The sequence below is a fragment of the Sphaerodactylus townsendi genome, linkage group LG02 (assembly GCF_021028975.2).
Source record: "Sphaerodactylus townsendi isolate TG3544 linkage group LG02, MPM_Stown_v2.3, whole genome shotgun sequence".
Lineage (NCBI taxonomy): Eukaryota > Metazoa > Chordata > Lepidosauria > Squamata > Sphaerodactylidae > Sphaerodactylus > Sphaerodactylus townsendi.
In genome coordinates this window covers 162833252-162854493 of record NC_059426.1, presented here as the reverse complement: position 1 = coordinate 162854493, position 21242 = coordinate 162833252, and the positions used below count along the sequence as shown (strand labels likewise).

Sequence of the window (21242 nt, the reverse complement as noted above, 5' to 3'; positions counted from 1 at the left end):
GTGGTTAAGAGCAGGGGGACCGGGTTTGATTCCCTGCTCTGCCACTTGAGCTGCGGAGGCTTTTCTGGTGGACTAGGCACTCCAACACATGCCAGCTGGGTGATCTTGGGCTAGTCACAGTTCTTCGGAGCTCTTTCAGCCCCACCCACCTCACAGGGTGTTTGTTGTGGGGGGGGGGGGGAGAAGGAGATTGTAGGTCCCTTTGAATCTTCTTACAGGAGAGAAGAGTGGGATATAAATCCAAACTCCTCTTCTTCTTATGTGCCCTTCACCCACCTGGCTTAGGGGATGGGAGAGCCTTTCCCAAGGATCCCGCCCCCTTCCTTGCTGTGCCCCCCCCCCCCCGCTGCCTGGAATGGCATTTCTTGTGGCCCCACCCTCTTGCAATCCAAAAGAGGGGCGAGAAGGGTTGGTGGAGTCTGAGACACTCAAAACAAGTACCAGGGTGGGTGTCTCCAGACACCATTGAAGTCTATGGGGTTCAGAAGCATAGACCTCTGCTTAGAATTGCAGTGTCAATTTCTAAGCATAGTAAGAACACCAGAAGAGCCCTGCTGGATGCGACCTGCGCTCCCTCTAGTCCAGAGAACCAGTTGCTCTGCCCAAGGCTTTCCCTTGATGTTCTGTCTTGGCATATAGTCCAGGTTCCCTTTAATCGCTGTGGCTAGCAGCCACTGATATAGCTATCCTTCATGTGGAGTTCCCCTGCTGATTTTCACATATAACTATATGGTATAAGTAGGTGTTATGTGCGGCCCGTCACCCAGAGCATTCCAGAGGCCAGATTGTGACTTTCTCGGGAAGCGCATTGTGCATATAACCCGCTCACTAAGTACATTTGCACACACATTTAAGCCTGAAGAGCTCAACCCGTATCACAGAAATGTAGCTCAAGTATAATCATTTTTTTAATCGCTTCTTCTGCTTTACGGCTGCAAAGCTGTGAGCGATGCAGTGCATTACTTGGATTTGCATGCATATCAATGTGTGAATGTCTTTGCAGGTTCCCAAGCCCACAGGCGTTAAGAAAGGATGGCAGCGGGCCTACGCGGTGGTCTGCGACTGTAAACTCTTCCTTTACGATGTGCCTGAAGGGAAATCCACCCAGCCAGGAGTTGTCGCAAGTCAGGTGTTGGATCTCAGGTCTGTGCTGGCTTTGTCATTTCAGTGGTCAGTCCCCTGCGTGGCAGGTTGACACTCGTTTCCTTTGAAAGCACACACCCACACAAAGGCCGCACTCACACCCAAAGGCCCTTTCCGCACAGCAAATGGAAAGTGGGTTGTAGGCTGGATAAATGAACCTGTCGTAGCCCCAGTTCACATGGCTGGGCATCCCGTGGTCAGCGAGTGCATTGGCCAGGGCGCACGCCTTTGAACAGAGGTGCTTTTTTCACTCTCCTCCCTCCGCTGCGTAGCTACGAAGCCTGGCAGGCATGGACCTCCCCAGCCATGCTGCCGTCCCTGTGCCCCTCCATAGCTACACAGCAGAGAAGTGGGGACTGGGGAAAAAAAGGGAAGCGCGTCCAAGTAACACACTTCCCAGAGCAGCCGTTTGCTTGGTCATGGCTGAAATCCACATTAAAACAAAAGAATCGCAGATAGTGCCATTCTTGGAAAACCCGGGTTGGGGAGGAAAAACATGGAGCGGACTCATGTTAGGAGCGGGATCCATGCAAAGTCCTCCCCCCCTTCCCCCCCAGCACGGGTTTTATGCCGTGGTTAGCCCACGTTTATTGGCCCGTGTGGAAGGGGCCATAAACACACAAAAACAGGCCCGTTTGGTTAATTTGTGGTTTGAATGAAGAAGTAGCTGCTACATTGGTAAAGCATCTTAGGAAAACTTAAGACGCTGTTTGTGTGCACGCGTTGGTCCCTGATGTCAAAGAAGAGCAGCTCGTTGAATTCCCACGTGCTTTTGTCTGTTCTCCCCCCCAAGAAAGCTCATGCTGGAATAAATGTTATTAGTCTCCAAGATGCTCCTCGTCTTTTGTTTTTAAGCACGTTTGACTGAATGGTTTTGAATTGGCGGAGAGAAGCGTTACGAAGTTGACTAAAAGGAGCTTGAAATGCCCAGCAGGGTGTTTCGCAGTTTGCCACTTTACTATCTATGAATGGTTCCCAATATTCTCTTTTGCTGAAAAATTCTCTTGTGCTGAAATGGGCTAACATGGCTGCTTTTCTGAAGCTTTCTTCCTCTGCCTGCTTTCCTCAGTTGAAAGAGACTGCATGATCTGGCTCAGTACAGAGCTTATCTGTACCCACATTCTCCTGAAATAGGGCTTATCGGTCCCCATGTTTTGCTGAGATAGGCCTTATTGGCATTCAGCGCCTCCTCCCCCCCCTCCCCGGGTGATCTGACGAACCTCATAATCCATCTGGTCATATGAAACTTGTTTGTCATGGAAAGGGGGTGGGGCTGGTTAACATTTGCTTAATTAATTGACTCTTGTCATTTGATTTCATCCCAGGGACGAAGATTTCTCTGTGAGCTCTGTTCTAGCATCAGACGTTATACATGCAACCCGCAAAGACATCCCTTGCATATTCAGGGTAGGGATATTTGATTTGGTTGTTTAAATACCCATCCTTTCAGCATAAGTGGCGAATACTCTGGCAGAGGAGCTATATGGTGTGTATGTATGTGTATTCCTTTAGCAAAAGAGTGCCAGTGGCAGGGCACTGCATAACTGCATGGCATCTGAATTGCACTATGTGCTGGCACCCCTCTGCTGTAGGGGCCAGGGGTAATCTGGTGGCTTTCTCAGGGTGCAGTTTCAGCCTGGGAACACCCCCTTTTCGTGACTTCCCTAGGAAGGAGGAGGTTTTTCTCCTTCTCCCCAGTACCTGTCCTGCCAAATTGCCTCTTTGGAGATGGCACCATGGTGCTGTCCCCAGGCGCTGCTCTACTGCTCCCCCCCTGCCCCCAACTTGGATTGGGCTGTAATTGTATTACCCAGGCTCACTCTCTGGTGTTCGTTTTGATTTGTTTGTTTTACTGCCTGGTTTTGAATTGGCAGAGAGGAGCATTACAAAGTTGAACAGAAGAAGCTTGAAATGCTCAACAGGGTGTTTACAGGGTGCCATCTTATTATCCGTTAATGGTTCCCAATATTCTCGTACAGAAATGGGTGGCATTGTCACTCAGGGTATGCTAGTAAAAGCTTAAGGCAGTGGGACAACACTGGAATATATTTACAGGATAATTTCACAATCCTGACATACAGACCGCATATATAGGGTCCAAATTTTTACCTGGGGCAAGCCGTAGGTATTTTACACCAGGCTGTTTACAGTTTAAGCCCATTGGGGCCCTAACAGAACTCATTTTTCTCAGTCCAGAAATAATTGCATGGCTTCCACGCCCCTGTTGTCTTGGCTAATGACTCAGGAAGTATAGTAGCAGACAGCCTAGATAAATTCGGCTAGGTTTTGTTTCATAAAACCTGAACTATTCAGCTAAACAATCTGTAGAATACACATAGATTACCAAAGAATAGGTCAGTGGTGGCGAACCTTTGGCACTCCAGATGTTATGGACTACAATTCCCATCAGCCCCTTCCAGCATAGCCAATTGGGAATTGGGAAGGGGCTGATGGGAATTGTAGTCCATAACATCTGGAGTGCCAAAGGTTCGCCACCACGGGAATAGGTTGACCACATGTCATCCAACCCTGTGCTAGAGATAAAAATTAAATAGTGCAGAGTTGAAATTTGTGGTGGCAGTGAACTCTGGGAATCCTTTTCCTCCTCTGTGGAAAGTGTGCACACACATAAACACACCAGTAGTTTTTTGCATACCCTTGCAAAATGGTGCGAAAGTGTTTCCAAGAGGTTAGGAAGATAGGGTGAATGTATTCCGGTTGCCAAGGTGTACTTAGATACACTGTTGTCCAGGTGCTCCACAAGTTTAAAATATTGTGATTGCCAGAATGGAGCTGGGGATGCGCACCTGAGCGTGTATCCCACTGAAAGCAGCGCGATACCGGTCCCTCGTGTTTGCACTCGGAAATATTCGAGCGCAAAAATTCTCCTATGTTAAAACTGAGCGGAGATGTAATGGTAAAGTCAGAATGAATGTTGATTCTAATAAACCAGTCCTTTTGAAGAAATGTATTGTCGAAGGCTTTCACGGCCGGAATCACTAGGGTGTGGTGGGTTTCCAGGCTGTACGGCCGTGTTCCAGTAGCATTTTCTCCTGACGTTTCGCCTGCATCTGTGGCTGGCATCTTCAGAGGAAGAAGAGAAGAAGAAGAGTTTGGATTTATATCCCTGCTTTCTCTCCTGTAGGAGACTCAAAGGGGCTTACAATCTCCTTGCCCTTCCCCCCTCACAACAAACACCCTGTGAGGTGGGTGGGGCTGAGAGAGCTCCGAAAAGCTGTGACTAGCCCAAGGTCACCCAGCTGGCGTGTGTGGGAGTGCACAGGCTAATCGGAATTCCCCAGTTAAGCCTCCACAGCTCAAGCCTGGGAATCAAACTCCACAGCTCACAGACCTGGGAATCAAACTCGGGTCCTCCAGATAAGAGTGCACCTGCTCTTAGCCACTGCTCTTAGCCACTATGCCACTGCGGCCACTGCTCCTCCAAAGATACCAGCCACAGATGCAGGCGAAACATCAGGAGAAAATGCTACTGGAACATGGCCATACAACTCAGAAAACCCACCACACCCTTTTGAAGAAACATTTTTAGTACAATCCGTTTCGTGCACCATGAAAGTTACCTCCTTGTTCCAAGAAGTCGCCTTATCACGTATTTGCCAGTCACGTAGCCAATGCCAGCGGTTCTGCTACGTTGCAAAAAGAACAGATTTCGCTCAGGCCGTTACCGTTTTCCTTCCTCTGGCTGTCAAGGTGACAGCTTCTCTCTTAGGCTCGCCTTCAAAGACCTGCTCTCTGCTGATCCTCACCGAAAACGAGAACGAGAAGCGAAAGTGGGTTGGAATCCTGGAGGGGCTGCAGTCGATCCTGCACAAAAACAGGCTGAAAAACCAAGTTGTACATATTCCACAAGAAGCCTACGACAGCACGCTGCCTCTCATTAAAGCCAGCCTGGCTGCCGCTATTATAGGTACGTCGACTATAATGAGGCATCAGAAGCTGCAAATGGGGCGCCGGCATCGCCGTGCTGCGGCACCCTTAAACGCATTCCTCATCCGTATCACTGCCTTCAGAAGCGTGGCAGTGTGACATTCACTAATTGATTCTGAAAAGCTAATTATGATTAACTCTGCTCGCAGGAGGCATCTGCAGTGCTGTGAATAAATTTTGTTGTCTCCATTGCCCACTGCTTCAGGCTGAAGGGTGAGGAGGAAAATAGCTTAACTCATACATCTTAAAGTGTAATTGTGAATACGTAGAAGAAAAAGTGTTTGGATTTATACCCCACCTTTCTCTCCTGTAAGGAGACTCAAGGTGGCTTACACGCTCCTTTCCCTTCCTCTCCCCACAACAGACACCTTGGGAGGTAGGGGGGGCTGAGAGAGTTCTGAGAGAACTGTGACTGGCCCAAGGTCACCCAGCAGGAATGTAGGAGTGCAGAAACACATCTGGTTCACCAGATAAGCCTCTGCCACTCAGGTGGAGGAGTGGGGAATCAAACCCGGTTCTCCAGGTTAGAATCCACCTGCTCTTAACTATTATACCATGCATGTGGGTATTCTCTCCCCACCCCTCTCCCGGCCTATTACTATGCTCAGTTTTGGAAATTACTTATTTTCATCCCATCTGAAGGCCAGAGCCCTTTAGGGCAGAGGTTCGCATTCTTTTTGAGCCTGTGGTCAGCTTTAAAATTCACACACAACATGGTGAATGCAGCCAAAAAATGGTAGTCTCAAAATGGCTACTGCAGGATGTAAAGAAGAAGAGTTTAGATTTATACCCCTTTTTCTCTCCTGTAAGGACTCTCAAAACAGGTTACAAACTCCTTCCCTTCCTGTCCCTACAACAGACACTGCTGAGGTAGGTGAGGCTGAGAGTTTGTAGAGAACTGTGATTAGCCTGAGGTCACTCAGCAGGCTCCATGTGCAGGAATGGGGAAACAAATCCAATTTACCAGATAAGAGTTTCCCACTCATATGGAACCTAACCTGGTTCTCCAGATTAGACCACTGCACCACGCTGGCTCTCTAGGGGGAGCCACAAAATGATTGCCGCTGTTTAACTTCAGTCTCACCTTGAAGATGGTAGCTGTGGTGCAGGTAGCACTGTGGTGGTAGCTGCTGCCGAAGCATCTTTTAAAAAAAATCTCCAGTGGCCTTTCAGAAGGCTTGCAGGGCAAAATCCCTCCCCAATCCCACCCATTTTCTAAAATACTTGGTTGGCATCGGAAAAGGTATCAACCCATGGGAACCTCATCAGAAACCCAAGCTTTAGGGATGGCCATTGAAACAGCATAACATACAAGTAACCACTGCAAATACGGCAGAACGCTAAGCTCAGATAAAAATCACAGTGCACATAGCAGTGGTATACTTTGCAAGGCTAGAGAAAGAAATCCCACTCCCCACCCCAACGTGGACCAGACTGGAAACCTCTTAAGTCATTTCAGGAAGATAAGAAAGGTATTAGCCTGACGGGTTTCCCTCGGCAAGGAGGCAGCTGAGCTTTAGCCAAGATAAACTAATGTAAGAGAGAGAGAGGAGAAACAGAAACTCCCTGCCAAGGTTGTAGTCCTCCCAGGGAGCCTGATATGAAAAGAAACCGTGTTCCCAAGTCACCTGGGCCAACCTACTTCAAAAGCTGTAAAGGCCTAAACAATCAAGTTAAACTGCGCTCAGAGATAGTGGTGGAGCCTCGGCAGTCGTTTCAGCATAGACCGAACTGGCTGTCTCACATCAACGTCTTCCATGATCAAAATCAAAGCTCCCAATTAGAAAACCAGGCATGTACTCTTAATTCACTTTTTGTGCCCCACTTTTCAGGACTGCTCTCAAAATGACAATATTCTTCCTTTGTTTCTTCCTCTTTCCACTTACCATTAGATCGGGATAGAATAGCAATTGGTTCCGAAGAAGGCCTCTATGTCATCGAGGTGACCCGTGATGGTAAGTGACATTCTTGCTAATTCAGCTACTGTATATTTAATGGCAATTCCCTGGTGTGACAGTCGCTTTAGCACAGATCGAGTGGGCACACACCTAAGGCTCCTCAGGAGTTCCTGTCAGCCTTATTCTAATCTGCCATCTCTTGGGTATACTGATAGCTCTGTGAGGGGATTTTTGCTTTTCCCTCCAAAACCATCTGCTCTTACCAGGCTGGATTGGGGCACTCTTAAATGACTCCTGAGGCTTATTAACAGGCAAACAAAGATGAAACGTTTATTTATGGTAAAATAAGTCATAGAAATAATTAAACTTTTCTTTTTCTCTGACAGGAATATTTTACTAAACACTTTAGTTGTTTCAGATGTTCTGTTATAGTTTCCAGACAGGACTCCTGATTCAGTTTTAATAAACTTACTTCTGCTAAACTTCTTTCACAGGGAAAATCTTTCCTACACTGCACTTGACAGATACTTAAACAACCAACTCCTTTCACTAAAAGGGAGGTACGCTGGGCTTCTCAGAGCAGGCTCTGGGGTTTTCCACCTGGAAACCACTCCTGTCTCTGTTAACAGAATAACACAAACCCCCAGAGACTTCACCCTATCTAGGTGCTTTCTCCACAGGGACCTCCACAGCACCCTATCTAGGTGCTTTCTCCACAGGGACCTGCAAACAAGCCTTTCTCCACAGCGACCTGCAAACAAGCCCTCCTGAGTATTGCCTTTGTGGTGATGCCTCCCTAGGACCTTGGCTCAGGCTTACATTCACCTGGCCTTTCCCAGTCCTTCAGCAAAACTTGGCTATCCAGCCTTCTGAGACCAAAGCTCTCTCCCTCACTCAGTTCTGAGAGCTTCCTCTCTTCTCCCTCTTTTCCTTTCCTCCACGAACACCCACCCCCTGGCCTTTTATACAGCCATAGTAGCCAATCAGATGGAGCTCCACGTTAACTTGTCAAATTCCTTTTCTTTGATAGAACTGCACTTTAAAATTGACCCTTAATCTGCAGTCCGTCACACCTGGCATCATAGTATGTCGTACCGTATTCCTTCCCTTACTAAATCTGTTACTGATAACAGATGCACACTCTTCATTACTGTTTTGTTCATTGTATGCCAGTAAAGGTTTGTGTGTGTGTTTTGTTCATTAGTGCAGGCAAAGAGTGCCCTTTTAGGCATCCCGGGTGATATAGTTCCGACTTTAAGGAAAAACAGATAAGAACTCTTGCACTATGTGCATAGGTGTCAAACTCGCAGCCCTCCAGATGTTATGGACTACAGTTCCCATCATCCCCTGCCAGCATCATGCTGTAGTCCATAACATCTGGAGGGCCGCGAGTTTGACACCTATGCACTAGTTGAAATATCCCAACATTCAGCGAGACCAAGCAGGGTGAGTCCGGTCTTTTCCTGCCATTATGAGTACAATGTCTGTTCCTGAATATTGTAGTGCATTAAGGGCTAAACTAAACATAATGACAGCCACAGGGCCAACCTGTGATCACCAATCCCTTTTGAGGGAAGAAAACAGCCATTTAAAAATTCCCAAAGACCCAATCCTGATGAGTTCTGTGTCATAGCAGCAACAGGTGATCTCATACCTGAGAAAGGAAACAAGATAACCGGTTACCTCCACACAGCAGGCCTGATCAAAATTGAGCCCTCGTGGCAATTTTTAAACAGCTATTTTCTCCTCTAAAATGGTGTCAGTGGCTACGGGTTGGCCCAGTGACTGCCATCATGTTTAGTTTCCACCATATTCAAAATATTATTATGGGGCGGGTACAATCAATCCCACTTTTATACCCAAAGGGCTAATTCACTTGTTGCAAGACAGTGATAATTTTCGGATCTTTATAACGTGACGTACATGCAGAAATGCTTCTCTGATTCACCAAAATAAATCATTCAAACTTTCAAGTGACTGTCGTTGTCTTGGGACAAGTGAATTAGCCCTTTGGGTATAAAAGTGGATTGATTGTACTAACCGTGTTTAGTTTGGCCCACAAATCAAGCAAACATGACTGGCACAATATGCCGACTTGACCATGATTTCTGGCACACGCTCTTCACGACTGCTGCAGTTTGCTTTATGTGGGGCTGTCCTTGAAGTCATCTCAGAATCTTCAGATAGCCCAGAACACAGTGGCACGCATTTTATCTCCTGCCAGCCACAGAACTCTGTGTAAGCGACCTTTTTTCCATTTTGCTCCTATGCAAAAGTCAAGGACCTGAGTTCCACTTTCCAAACTCAAATGTTAAGTGCCAGGAGGCAACATCAGGACTAGGCCTTGGCCTCTCTGCCTTGTTCGTTTGGCCCTAGAGCAGGGGTAGGGAACCTGCGGCTCTCCAGATGTTCAGGAACTACAATTCCCATCAGCCTCTGTCAGCATGGCCAATTGGCCATGCTGGTAGGGGCTGATGGGAATTGTAGTTCCTGAACATCTGGAGAGCCGCAGGTTCCCTACCCCTGGTCTAGCTGTTGAATTACATTCTACCTTGTGGCTGTTGTGGGGTTTCTGGGCCATGTGTCTGTGGTCTGGTAGCTTTTGAAGAAGAGTTGGATTTATTTCTCCCCTGTAGGAGACTCAAAGGGGCTTACAAACTCCTTTCTCTTCCCCCCTCACAACAAACACCCTGTGAGGTAGGTGGGGCTGAGAGAGCTCCGAAGAACTGCGGCTAGCCCAGGGTCACCCAGCTGGCGTGTGTTGGAGTGCACAGGCTAATCTGAATTCCCCAGATAAGCCTCCACAGCTCAATTGGCAGAGCAGGGAATCAAACCCTGTTCCTCCAGATTAGAGTACATCTGCTGTTAACCACTACGCCACTTCTGCTGCTAATGATCTGCCCACATCCATGACCTCCATCTTCAAAGGCATGTCGTGGTGAGATGTTTCACTGGGCCACGTGGAGAAACACATCTCACTGTGACGTGCTTCTGAAGATGCCAGCAGCCACTGATGGGTGTGAAACATTAGGATCAAAAACTGCCAGACTACGGCCACACAGCCTGGAAAACCCACAACCGTTGACTGCAGCCATGGATGATGCCTTCAGCAGTATCTGCTGCCGTGTTTGTTACCGTACGCTATCTTCAGCATCTCAGAATGGTACTTTGTTTGTTTGTTTGTTCTAGGCGGCTCCCAACAGTTCCAAACAACCACATAATAAAACAAGTAATCAAATAGAATAGAATATATAAACCATCTAAAACAATAGTAGATAACACATTAATTAAAATACCATGCAGCAAATCCCTTTAGCACAACAGTACAATACATGATTAAATTGGAGGCACCCGATCAAAAAGGCCGGGAGGGGCTGGCAGCGCCGAAAGATGGAAGCAGAGGGGCGCTGCCAGAGATGGTAAGTGTGGCGGGCGTTACGAGGGGGCAGCCAATCCGCAGCCAGCCTCACCAAAGTCCCGGTGGAACAGCTCAGTCTTACAGGCCCTGCGGAACTCAAATCAAACAATGAAATCAAACAATGCAGCTCGGTCTAGCGTTACTGTAGCAAATCACTCTGTCAGGAGGGGCAAAACACATGGAAATTGTAACAGGAGGGGTGAGTGTGTGGGGGGGGTATAAATGTATTATTGATTGTGAGGTTGCATTCACGATGTCCTTGGCTTAAATGAGCTTAAATTAATCGACTGCCCATTACTGAAGCACGAGTCCCATTTGTTCCAGGAAGGTTCGCGCAGTCTTTCTGGCACGTTACATCCTAGTCCAGTGATGGCGAACCTATGGCACGGATGCCAGAGGTGGCACTCAGAGCCCTCTCAGTGGGCACGCACACACAGAGTTCATCATGTGGGGGGCAGAAAATCACACACACACATACACACACACCCATCTAGGCTGGCCTGGGCCACTGAGCACGACGTGCATGCACCGCGGTGAGCACAGAGGACTTGGCTGGCAGACCTGGTGCCTGTGCTCCAGAGGGCTGCCGCCCGAGGTGGGTGGGGGGGGGGCACAGAGGAGGCAGAGATGCTAGAGAGGCACAGAGCAGTGCGTGCGGGACTTGCTGGAGGCTACAGCAGGCTGGCCCCTGCTCGAGTGGGTGGGGCAGAGGAAGAGGGAGCCAACTGTTTTTTTCTAAACTAAAACCTCAGCATTCAGATTAAATTGCCGGGTTGGCACTTTGCGATAAATAAGTGGGGTTTGGGCTGCAATTTGGGCACTCGGTCTCAAAAAGGTTCGCCATCACTGTCCTAGTCTGTGTAACCTTGCAATGTATCGTTGCAGCAGGAGCAGCCCTGAGCGTGCCAGAGACGTCCGATAACAGCAAAAAGCAAATGGTTCGCACGCGGAGCAAAAGGAGATTCGTCTTTAAAGTTCCCGAGGAAGAGAGACTGCAGCAAAGGCGGTGAGCCTCCGGTTCCTCTCTGCTCCCCCCCCCCCCATCCTGTGGGTGCAGTGGCGAATCTGTTTCTAAGACCTGGTTGTCTCTGCCGTTCCTTTGCTTTTAGAGAGATGCTCCGAGACCCTGAACTCAGATCCAAAATGATTTCGAACCCAACCAATTTCAACCACGTGGCGCATATGGGACCAGGAGATGGAATGCAAGTTCTGATGGACCTCCCACTGGTATAGCCTTTTGTTTGTTTTGTTTTATTCCTCGGGGTTGTTGACGTCACTGTAAGGCCAGCCACGTCCCACAAATCTTCAGGGACAGAGTTGGCAGAGGTCTTTGTAAAGGACAATTGTAGCCTTTAATCATGCCCAGTGTGAGACGTAAGGGGGTCTGAAGAAGAAGAGGAGGAGTTTGGCTTTTTACCCTGCTTTTCTCTCCTGTAAGGAGTCTCACGGCTTACAATCACCTTCCCCTGCCCACAACAGACCCCTTGTGAGGTTGGTGGGGCCTAGAGAGTTCTGAGAGAATTGTGACTAGCCCAAGATCACCCAGCAGGCTTCATGTGCAGGTGCAGGGAGACAGCTCCAGTTCACCAAATAAGAATCTGCTACTCATGTGGAGGAGCGGGGAATCAAAGTTGACTAGAGTCCTCTGCTCTTAACCGCTACACCACGCTGGCTCTCTGTTTGGATGCCTGTTCTTCTCTGCTGCTCACTTAGGGCAGGAATGTCCCCAGGAGTCGGCCTTGGTCTTACATTGGGAATCCCTCGCTTGATAATCCCGTCTCCCCACAGTGAGAGAAGAAGGGGAAACTTTGCAAGCCAAAGTCCCATTCTTTTCATCCAGGCACGGGATGGTGTGTTCCCAGATTCTGCTTCAGCGGCCCTGAAAGAGGCCAGGGCTGCCAGGAATGCAGTCATATTTTTCTTCAATAACCCTTCTCTAAACGCCTTCCTTTTTTTTCTCGTTTGTCTTGTTTGAAATAACAGAGCGAATTTCCTTCCCCTTCATCCTCCCGACACTCTGCTCTGATATCACCTCCAACAGACTTTGAGCACGTCTATCACATGAGCCCTGTCTCTGCTGAACTCTTTCTCCAGAGCGACCATCCCTCCTCCTCCTCCTCCTCCTCACTGCTTTCTTCCTCTTCCTGTCCCTTCTCTGCTTCTGTAGCAAGGGTAGGAGCGGCTCTTTGAGGAACTGAAGCGGGCAATATTATGTGTTGTGCCTCTCTGCGGGGATTGCAGCAAGTGCTTTGTGGGGAGGGGGTCTAACAGTCGGCAGGGAATGACTAACCTCTTGTGCGTGCGCTTCTGCTTGCGGCCCCTGATCCTTCGCTCGAGACCGCATGTTGTTGGCTGCTGAAACTGAACCCCGTCTTCCTTTAGTAACCTCTTGCCTTAGCTCCGGTAGGAGTTTATGCAACCTTCCAACAGCTGGCAGCAAATGGAAAAACTCCCAGAGAGGTTTTTTTCACTATGGTTTTTATTAGGACCATCACTGTGTATTTATTGAACATAAGAACATAAGAAAGAGCCAGCTGGATCAGACCAGAGTCCATCTAGTCCAGCTCTGCTACTCGCAGTGGCCCACCCAGTGCCTTTGGGAGCTCACATGCAGGATGTGAAAGCAATGGCCTTCTGCTGCTGCTGCTGCTCTCGAGTACCTGGTCTGCTAAGACATTTGCAACCTCAGATCCAGGAGGATCAAGATTGGTAGCCATAGATCGACTTCTCCTCCTTTGCCTGTTATTGCAAATCCATAACAGGCAGAAAAGCAAATCGTTTTCAAGTTCTGCCTTTTTGGGGAGAACTGCAAGGCCTATTTTGTGGCCAGATTCTCCTTCAGGTGCTATTCAGACTCTTGTCGCAACAAGACCCCAGTAAATCGATTTGTTGAAAACCAGCAAAATTCTTACCTAGTCTAAAAAGGGGAATTCTGTGTGCTTTTGGCTACTTGTTAGCCTACAAAAGAAATCATTGCATAAGAGCGGTGATACGTGGGATTCTTCTATTCAGCCTGGTTTGCTTGAGATTTCACTGACCCTGCTTCCAGCCGTTGGACGGAACGTGGGCTGATTGGTACGTGTGGGAAGGTGAACGATCACCTTTTTTATTTTTTATTTTAAAATAATACCTTTGTGTTACCTGAGCTTTCATCCGTTGAGCAGAGCAGGATTTGTGTGAATACCATTACGTAACGACATTGTGAATGCCGTATTCCTTTTTAAAAAAATTAAAAAGAAACAATTCCGTTGAAAAGTTTCACAGAAAAGGAACTTGTGTTGAAAACCTCTTGTCTGAATGACTGAGTCGCCCTTTCTTCTGCAGAGCGTCCTCCCGTCTTCCCAAGATGAAAAGCCTTGTCCTCCCACGACCAACATTTCACGCCAGGCACCGCTGAGAAACAAAAGCTACATTTCTTGGCCTTCTGCAAGTAAGGATAGAAACCAGCCTATTTATAAAGCTGCGGTTTCAGAGCGGGGTTTCCCCCCCTCTTTTTTTCTCAGTATAGATTTTAAAACACTTTTCCGTTGCAGGTGGGGGTGACCTGGGGGCATCCATGCCCTTGCGAAGCATGTCCGATCCGGACCAGGAGTTTGACAAAGAGGTGAGACCTGATTATAGACACCCTCCCGAAACATAATCTGCAGCAAACTCTTCTTGTGTGGGAAGGCCTGTCTTCACATCTTCACAGCAGTTGTAGGGCACAGCGGTTGTAGGGCCTGCGTCGCCCCAGACTAGCCTGTTCTCATCAGATCACCAAAGTTAAGCAAGGTCGGTCCTGGCAAGCGTTTGAATGGGAGAACTCCAAGGAATATCAAGGGCGTGATGCGGAGGCAGGCAATGGCAAACCACCTCTGAACATCTCTTGCTTTGAAAACCCCACTAGGGGTCGCCCTATATCAGCTGTGATTCGATGGCCAAAAAAAAACCCCACTGCGTAAGGCAGATGGCTCAGTTTGATTGTTCTACATATCCATTGATCTTGTGAAGATGCCTAGCAAAAAACCCCAAAAGAACCCGTCTCAGAATGAGTTGTCTTCCAAATGGTCTTGTGAAAAGGGTTTAGTAAGCAGCTTTGGATTGTGAACCATTGCAAATGAGCAAATCTGCTTATTCTTTTAAAAAATTGCTTCAGCTATCATGGCAGATCTGAATCCCTTAGATCCCCCCAGAAATGTCAGCTGAAAGAAGAGGTTTCTGTCAGCAGAGCAGGGTTATCTCACATCCCCTCCACCATAGCCCAAAATCCCCAAGAACAGTACTTGGGTAGGGATTGGCAGGGAGCATTATCAAAACCCACATTCACACTGCAGAAATCCTCTTCTAGTTCTACCCAGTGTGTACAGGATGTTCATAAGAGCTGTTTTGTGCGTTGATTTCTACATCAGAAATCACACTTTAGGCCTACATACAGTTTGCCTGCTCCTATTTTCCGTTAGCACACGTGCAAAATATGCAGATTGTGAAATACAAACCTCGAGGATGTTCTTTCTCCCCGGACTGTTGTCTTATCACATCTCTCCCAGCTTATCTTGTCTAAATAATTGCATTCTAGCCAAACTTGCTGTTTACAACCCGGCAAAATCTTGTGAACCGTATCTCTCGGCAATATCGCCTTTTAATCTGTTGGCTAAAAATAAATCCCGTCTCCCCCAATTAAATTGACTGCCACAGTAGCAGTCCTTCTGTGAAGCGATGCATTGTTAAGAGTTTTAACTGCATTCCAAAATAACTGGGAAATCGGCCAGCAGCCAACGAAGAGGAAAGGAAACAGCCTGCGTGCCGAATCCCATCAACCACCAGGGCAACTCGAAAATGCAATGGGATTAATTGCCTGGAGGGCTTGTCCAGCGGACACTCTCCTCCCCCTCCCCCCCCACCAACTGTGTTACTAGCCATTCTGGCAACGTTTGACACCCTTGTGTTGCAGTCACAATCCTGCAGTTCCCCTCGGACTGCCCAGGGCCATTGCAAATTAGCCCAGATGCATTGTCATGTGATTCTTCCCACTCACCCCACAATGATTGAAATTGCCTTGGAGGCTGCTGTCAAGAATGGGACAAGCAACTGGGGTTGGGGGCTGCTTTAACCCTTTCATTCTCCTTCTTGGGAGGTTTTTAAACAGAAACTGGATGGCCGTCTGCCAGGAGTGCTTTGATCGTGTGTTCCTGCATTGCAGGGGGTTGGACTTGATGGCCCTTGGGGGTCTCTTCCAACTCTGTGATTCTATGATTCTTGCCTGCTTTAGTCCATACATGCCTCCCTTTTCCCTCATCTCCTTTTGCACCTGGAGGGAGGAGTGTTCTTTTCCCAGTGACTGAATCCTGGGTATGAAATAACAGATGGGCTTTTGAAGAAGGGAACTGAAGGAAGAGCAAAAGGGGAGGGGCGACACTGTAAGAGTTCTGGCAGAGAGTTCCAGTCTGATTGGACAGCTAAGCGGGGCTTAAGAACGTCTCAGAATTTAAGTACCAAGGCTGGTTCTCCAGCCGAGCCTCCCAAGAGGCCATGTAGGGTAATGCATTGAATAGAGCTTGGTTTCCTCCCAGCCATCAGTGCACAGGAGGTGACTAGCATCCCCTTCTGGCCCCATGCCATAACTGTCTGGATCTTGACTTGGACCTGGATACTAGCAGCAGAGGCCCAGGAGGGATGTACTTTGTTTGGGGTGACAAAACACTTGGAATCCACCTTGTCAAGACCACCCCCCTTGAGCCACGGACGGCACAGACCCATGCTGAAAAAATTGGGTCTGTTTTAGTGAGGTGCAGTTTGAATTCGAGACTTATCTTGCTACCAGAATGCCTATGCATTCGTGTCAGGCTCACTTTGTTTCCTGAATGTATTCTGCTCACAAATGGGAGCCTCCTTGCCGCAGAACCCTCAGGACACCAGCATGTAATGGGGAAGTTGACACTTGTCACGACGCGTTGGGCTGATCGTCTCCTTTCATTAAAAATAATGAGGAGCTTGAAATGTGTTGCATCATCTCACAGGTATTACTGCCGTTTGTTCTCTCCCTCTCTCTCTTACAGCCTGATTCGGATTCCACCAAACACTCTACACCTTCCAACAGCTCTAACCCAAGTGGGCCCCCGAGTCCGAACTCTCCTCATAGGAATCAACTGACACTAGATGGACTGGACCAATCAACCTGTGATGCATAACGCTATGGCTGTGCCACCCCCCGCCCCTTTTTCACTTGGGACCACCCGCTACTCCCCGGACTATTCAAGAACATGACAACTGTCTTCAACAGCAGTGCCAAGACTGGATTTCTAATGTTGCGCCCCCAAAAAAATAAAGTAAATTCTATATCCAGATTGTGGGGCAGGGCGGGAAGGGAAGAATATTGAGGAAGAGAGACTTCTTTATTACTGGGGGGGTTGTTTTTTTAAATGCAGAACTGTTTGTTCTTAAACCTACGGTGAATCTATTTGTGCACAGCTATGATACGCTCTTGCAGCATACACTAAAGGCTACCCAGGAATGGTCCTCATTCTGAAGCTGGAAAAAAAGAAAGAGAGAAGAAATGCTGGTAGTTCTTGCTACTAAGCCATGTCAGGAATATTATTTTTCTATAGGATGATGTAATGTCTTGTTAGCAGGAAATCCTTTTAGGAAAAAAAATTGGACCCTCCTGGACGGGAAGGAAAAGCAGGGCTTAGTTCACATTGTCGGTGAAATATATTCTTCCCCGTTTTCCGCTGTCCTCACCCCACCCCCCAACCCCCGCCAAAGTTTAGGAAAAGGGTAGGAAGCTGTAGAGCCTTTTCCAGCATCAGTAGGATTTGCTGGGAAGCTGAATGAAAACCAAGGTTCTAGTCTGTGGCCTTTTCGCGTATTTAGCCATTCCACTCTCAGCTTTGTAAATGTCTTTCCTCCTCACCTGAAGTCATTGTACATAAAAATATCCTACCGGTAATGTTTTATTTTCACCCTGCTTTTTTTGTCTTTTTTAGACCTCTTCAGCTGTTGTCGGTCAGGGCAGGACTTTTAAAACACAAGTAAAATACTGCTGTGAAAGAGATTCTTTTTTAAAAAAACTCCACTATCCCTGCCACCATCTCTCCTGACAAACTCGTAAATTCCTCTTGGGAGATTTTTTTTTGTTTTTGATTCTACATGTGTGCGCGTGCGTGTGTGTGTGTGTGTGTGTTTTCTCCAGTGTAAAAGATACACTACATTTTAAAAATAAATAAATAAATTAGCTAGCTAGCATTCTCTCGGGATTGCGTTCCCTATAAAAGCTGCTTGTATCGAAGGGATTGTGTAGTACTTACAACCATCCGTCTATTTTATCGGTAACCAAAGTGGAAACGTTGAAGGATGTGTATATGAGGGTGCCTCTTTCCCCCACTTCCACCCGTTCCCCCGACCACCTCCAGTCCATTGCATGAAAACCCCATGATTGCTAATCAAAAGTATTGATCATGTAAGAAAAGATTTAAAAATGCACAGCACATTCCTGTATATTTTGCTATGGCGCACGTGCAGCGGTGACATTGCCTATTGCGTGTGTATTTAATCTCTTGCTTCCCATGTATTATACATTTAGTCCCTTTTTTCCTTCCCCCCCCTCCTTCCAAAGAATTTTTTTTTTTGGTAATCATGTTTCATTTAACAGGCGTGTAATTAAATTCTGTGGCTGGCATATCCAGTTGTCATAGTCACATTAGTGTGCCTTCCTGTGCCAATTTGATGACAGTCACTTGTTTTAAAATCTGGTTCCTCTGGGCTAACCCTATCCCAACACAGCTAATACTCTTTTCCTGAAACACTGTATAGGACCAGGCACTTATCTCTCTAGTTTTAAGCCGAGTGGGTTCTCTAGTCAACATTTAATTTATCACATTAAGTGTTTGACGGTATTCGCTCTTTCTCAGAGGCTCGCTTTGAGCCGGACACTACTGCTTCGGGGGGGGGGGGGGGGTCTGGTTTTTACTCTTATTTTTTAATGTAAGTCTAAAGTCTTTGTAATTATTGAATTGTGAGAACATTTTTGAACAATTTACCTGTCAATAAAGCAGAAGAGGGAGGTTTTAAAAGTTCTCCGTTGTTCTGTGTCTTGCTGTCGTGTGGGGGCTGGAGGGTGTCTGTTGATTCCTGAAGGGTAATTTTTTATGTATTTAGTTATTTAATTCATTTGTTCCCTACTTTTCTCCTCGATGGGGACGCAAAGAAGCTGACGTTGTTCTCCTCTCCTCCATTTAGCCTCACAACAACCCCTGTGAGGTAAGCCACTTGAATCTCTCCTGAGGGAAAAGTCCTCCAGTGGAAAAGGGCCCTGAATATTCCCACCACTCTGGAGTTATGTTTTAGGGCGGTGGTGGCGAACGTTTGGCACTCCAGATGTTGTGGACTACAATTCCCATCAGCCCCTGCCAATTGGCCATGCTGGCAGGGGCTGATGGGAATTGTAGTTCGTAACATCTGGAATGCCAAAGGTTCGCCACCACTGTTTTAGGATAACCTAATCTCCTCAGAGCAAGATTACCCAGAATTCCCACTCCACACATGCCGTTTCCACACCACTCTCATGGTTCAATAATAGAGGGTTTTCATTTTAATTTTACATTATTTATAGTCCATCTAACTCACTGGTATTCGAGGCAGATTATGCACAATGCGTCAGTACAACCAACAGGATGGGTTATTTAGTAAACAAGGCAGCAGGACTTGGATTATAGACAACTGCCAGCCAGAAACCTGAAGACAGAGATGAAGGCTGAATATGAACACGATACACAACCTGATACTATATAACGTTATATAGTAGGATGCAACTTACAGCACAAGGTAATGCAAGCTAGACCACAGTCCCTAATCATTTACCCAAGAATTTTGTGAACCATTCTGTTCAGTGCAACCCTATTCCCTTTGTAGAAAATTGCTTCTGAATAATTCAGTTTTATATAGTTGGAGGAAATTCAGGACACCGGGAGCCTTCCTGACCTTGTCAGGCAGGCTATTTCTCAAGACAGATGCCACACGGGTGCCGCATGTGTGTGTGGGCATTTGCTGATTTCACACCTTTGCAGGTTTGCACTTGCAGAAGACCCTGCTCAGATAAGCGAAGCTCTCACGGCCGTCAGAAAAGGGGGGAGTGTTTCTGAGCTTCCCCTCAGTCTTACTAGGGCGTGAAGCCATTTTAGGAATCAAAAGCCGATCCGCAGGAGTTCTGTGCTGGGAATAATGAACAGGGTAAAGAGTCTTCTCTTTATTATCCCTTAATTATCTTCTGCCAAAAGGGCAGGTGACTTTCAAATATGAAGCATTCTATACAGAGGTGTATTGGAGGGAAATGGTGCCCGGAGACAACTTCTTCTCTGGGTATCCCCACCCCACCCCTTTGCTTACGGGTGGGGCTTGGTGGCATGCGTCCGGGGATATGGGTGACCCCAATTTCCCTATAGGCCGTATGCCCCTGATTCTGCATCACAAGCATTTTGCACCAAATGAATGGGGAGAAATTTCCTGTGGATGGCTTGTTCTCACCATCCATGAGGATAGAAAATTCTTTACATAGAATGGTTAAAATATGGAAGTTTCTGCCAAAGGATGTAGGGATGGCCGCTGACATAGACAGCTTTAAAAGGAGACCAGACAGATTCGTGGACGACAGGTCAATCAGGATGACGAAAAGGAGCCTCCACTTTCAGAGGCAGTCCATCTCTGAATCCCAGTGCCAGGAGGAAAGGCCTTGGCACCTATGCTCCGTAATTGGACCGAAATAGTAATAGGATGCTGGATTAGATGGACCAGTGGTCTGATCCAGCAAGCTCTTCTTATGTTCTTTGATACAGCATATTTTTTAAAGCAGCCTTGAAAAATCAGATAGAAGGGCAGGTGTCTGAATTGCACTATTCTACCACATTTAATAAATTATTCCAAATTATTGTTTGAAAAAGAAGAGTTGGATTTACATCCCCCCTTTCTCTGCTATAGGAGACTCAAAGGGGCTGACAATCTCCTTTCCCTTCCCCGCTCACAACAAACACCCTGTGAGGTAGGTGGGGCTGAGAGAGCTCAGAAGAACTGTGACTACCCCAAGGACACCCAGCTGGCGTGTGTTGGAGTGCACAGGCTAATCTGAATTGATCAGATAAGCCCCCACAGCTCAGGCGGCAGAGCGAGGGATCAAACCTGGTTCCTGCAGATTAGAGTACACCTGCTCCAAATCTTCCTCACCACCGAGTAAATTGCCACCTTCCCCTTCAGGACAGAGTCCTGGCAAGATGGGTTGGGTCAGCATTAGTCACCTCCTCTGGTTAGGGCACGCATGGATGGCTGTCGAAGATCGCCTAACCGCGATAGCAGTTGTCTGTCAACCACGCTTCCCTCTGAGGTGTTTGAATTCATCAGATAAGAATTTCCCCGATGCTGAGTCTTTGACAAGGGAGTGACATTATAGTGATTTTTTGACCTGACTCCATACGTCTCCTGCTTGTGTCAGTCATCACAGTGCTGGAAGGAGGGTAGAAAACTTGACGTCCTTAGGACGAAGTTCTACACCCATAGTGCACTTGAATTGCAAATTTTCAGGGTGACATGGTACAGCACCAGATCCAACTCTGGGAAAAGACAGCCAGATTATTTGATCACTTCCCCATCAAATACAAAGCCTTAGCTAATACTACCTATGGTGAAGGAGGCCATCTGGGCTGCCAACTAGTCAGTGGTGTGAGGCATGATACAGCCTTCAACTCTATGGCCTCTGCAGTTTGCCTTTGTCACCACACCTGCCTTCATTCATCCATCTTGGCGCAAGATACAAAGTTGAGGCTTAAAGATCTCCCCTTTGATGGGAAGAACCTCTTCAATCCTAAGACTGA

The 21242-nt window shown here is 47.3% G+C and overlaps 1 protein-coding gene across 1 annotated transcript in view; it reads left to right on the top strand.

Moving 5' to 3' along the window:
- The window catches only part of CDC42BPB (CDC42 binding protein kinase beta), a 160590-nt gene extending 142132 nt beyond the window's left edge, over window positions 1–18458 (top strand). The window contains exons 27-35 of the mRNA XM_048484640.1: window positions 1004–1143; window positions 2469–2550; window positions 4855–5071; window positions 6984–7046; window positions 11293–11413; window positions 11517–11634; window positions 13732–13837; window positions 13941–14011; window positions 16443–18458. Coding sequence (XP_048340597.1) covers window positions 1004–1143; window positions 2469–2550; window positions 4855–5071; window positions 6984–7046; window positions 11293–11413; window positions 11517–11634; window positions 13732–13837; window positions 13941–14011; window positions 16443–16574 — 1050 coding nt within the window. The 3' untranslated portion in view covers window positions 16575–18458. The remainder of the gene's footprint in view (window positions 1–1003; window positions 1144–2468; window positions 2551–4854; window positions 5072–6983; window positions 7047–11292; window positions 11414–11516; window positions 11635–13731; window positions 13838–13940; window positions 14012–16442) is intronic.
- The last annotated feature ends 2784 nt before the right edge of the window (window positions 18459–21242 follow it).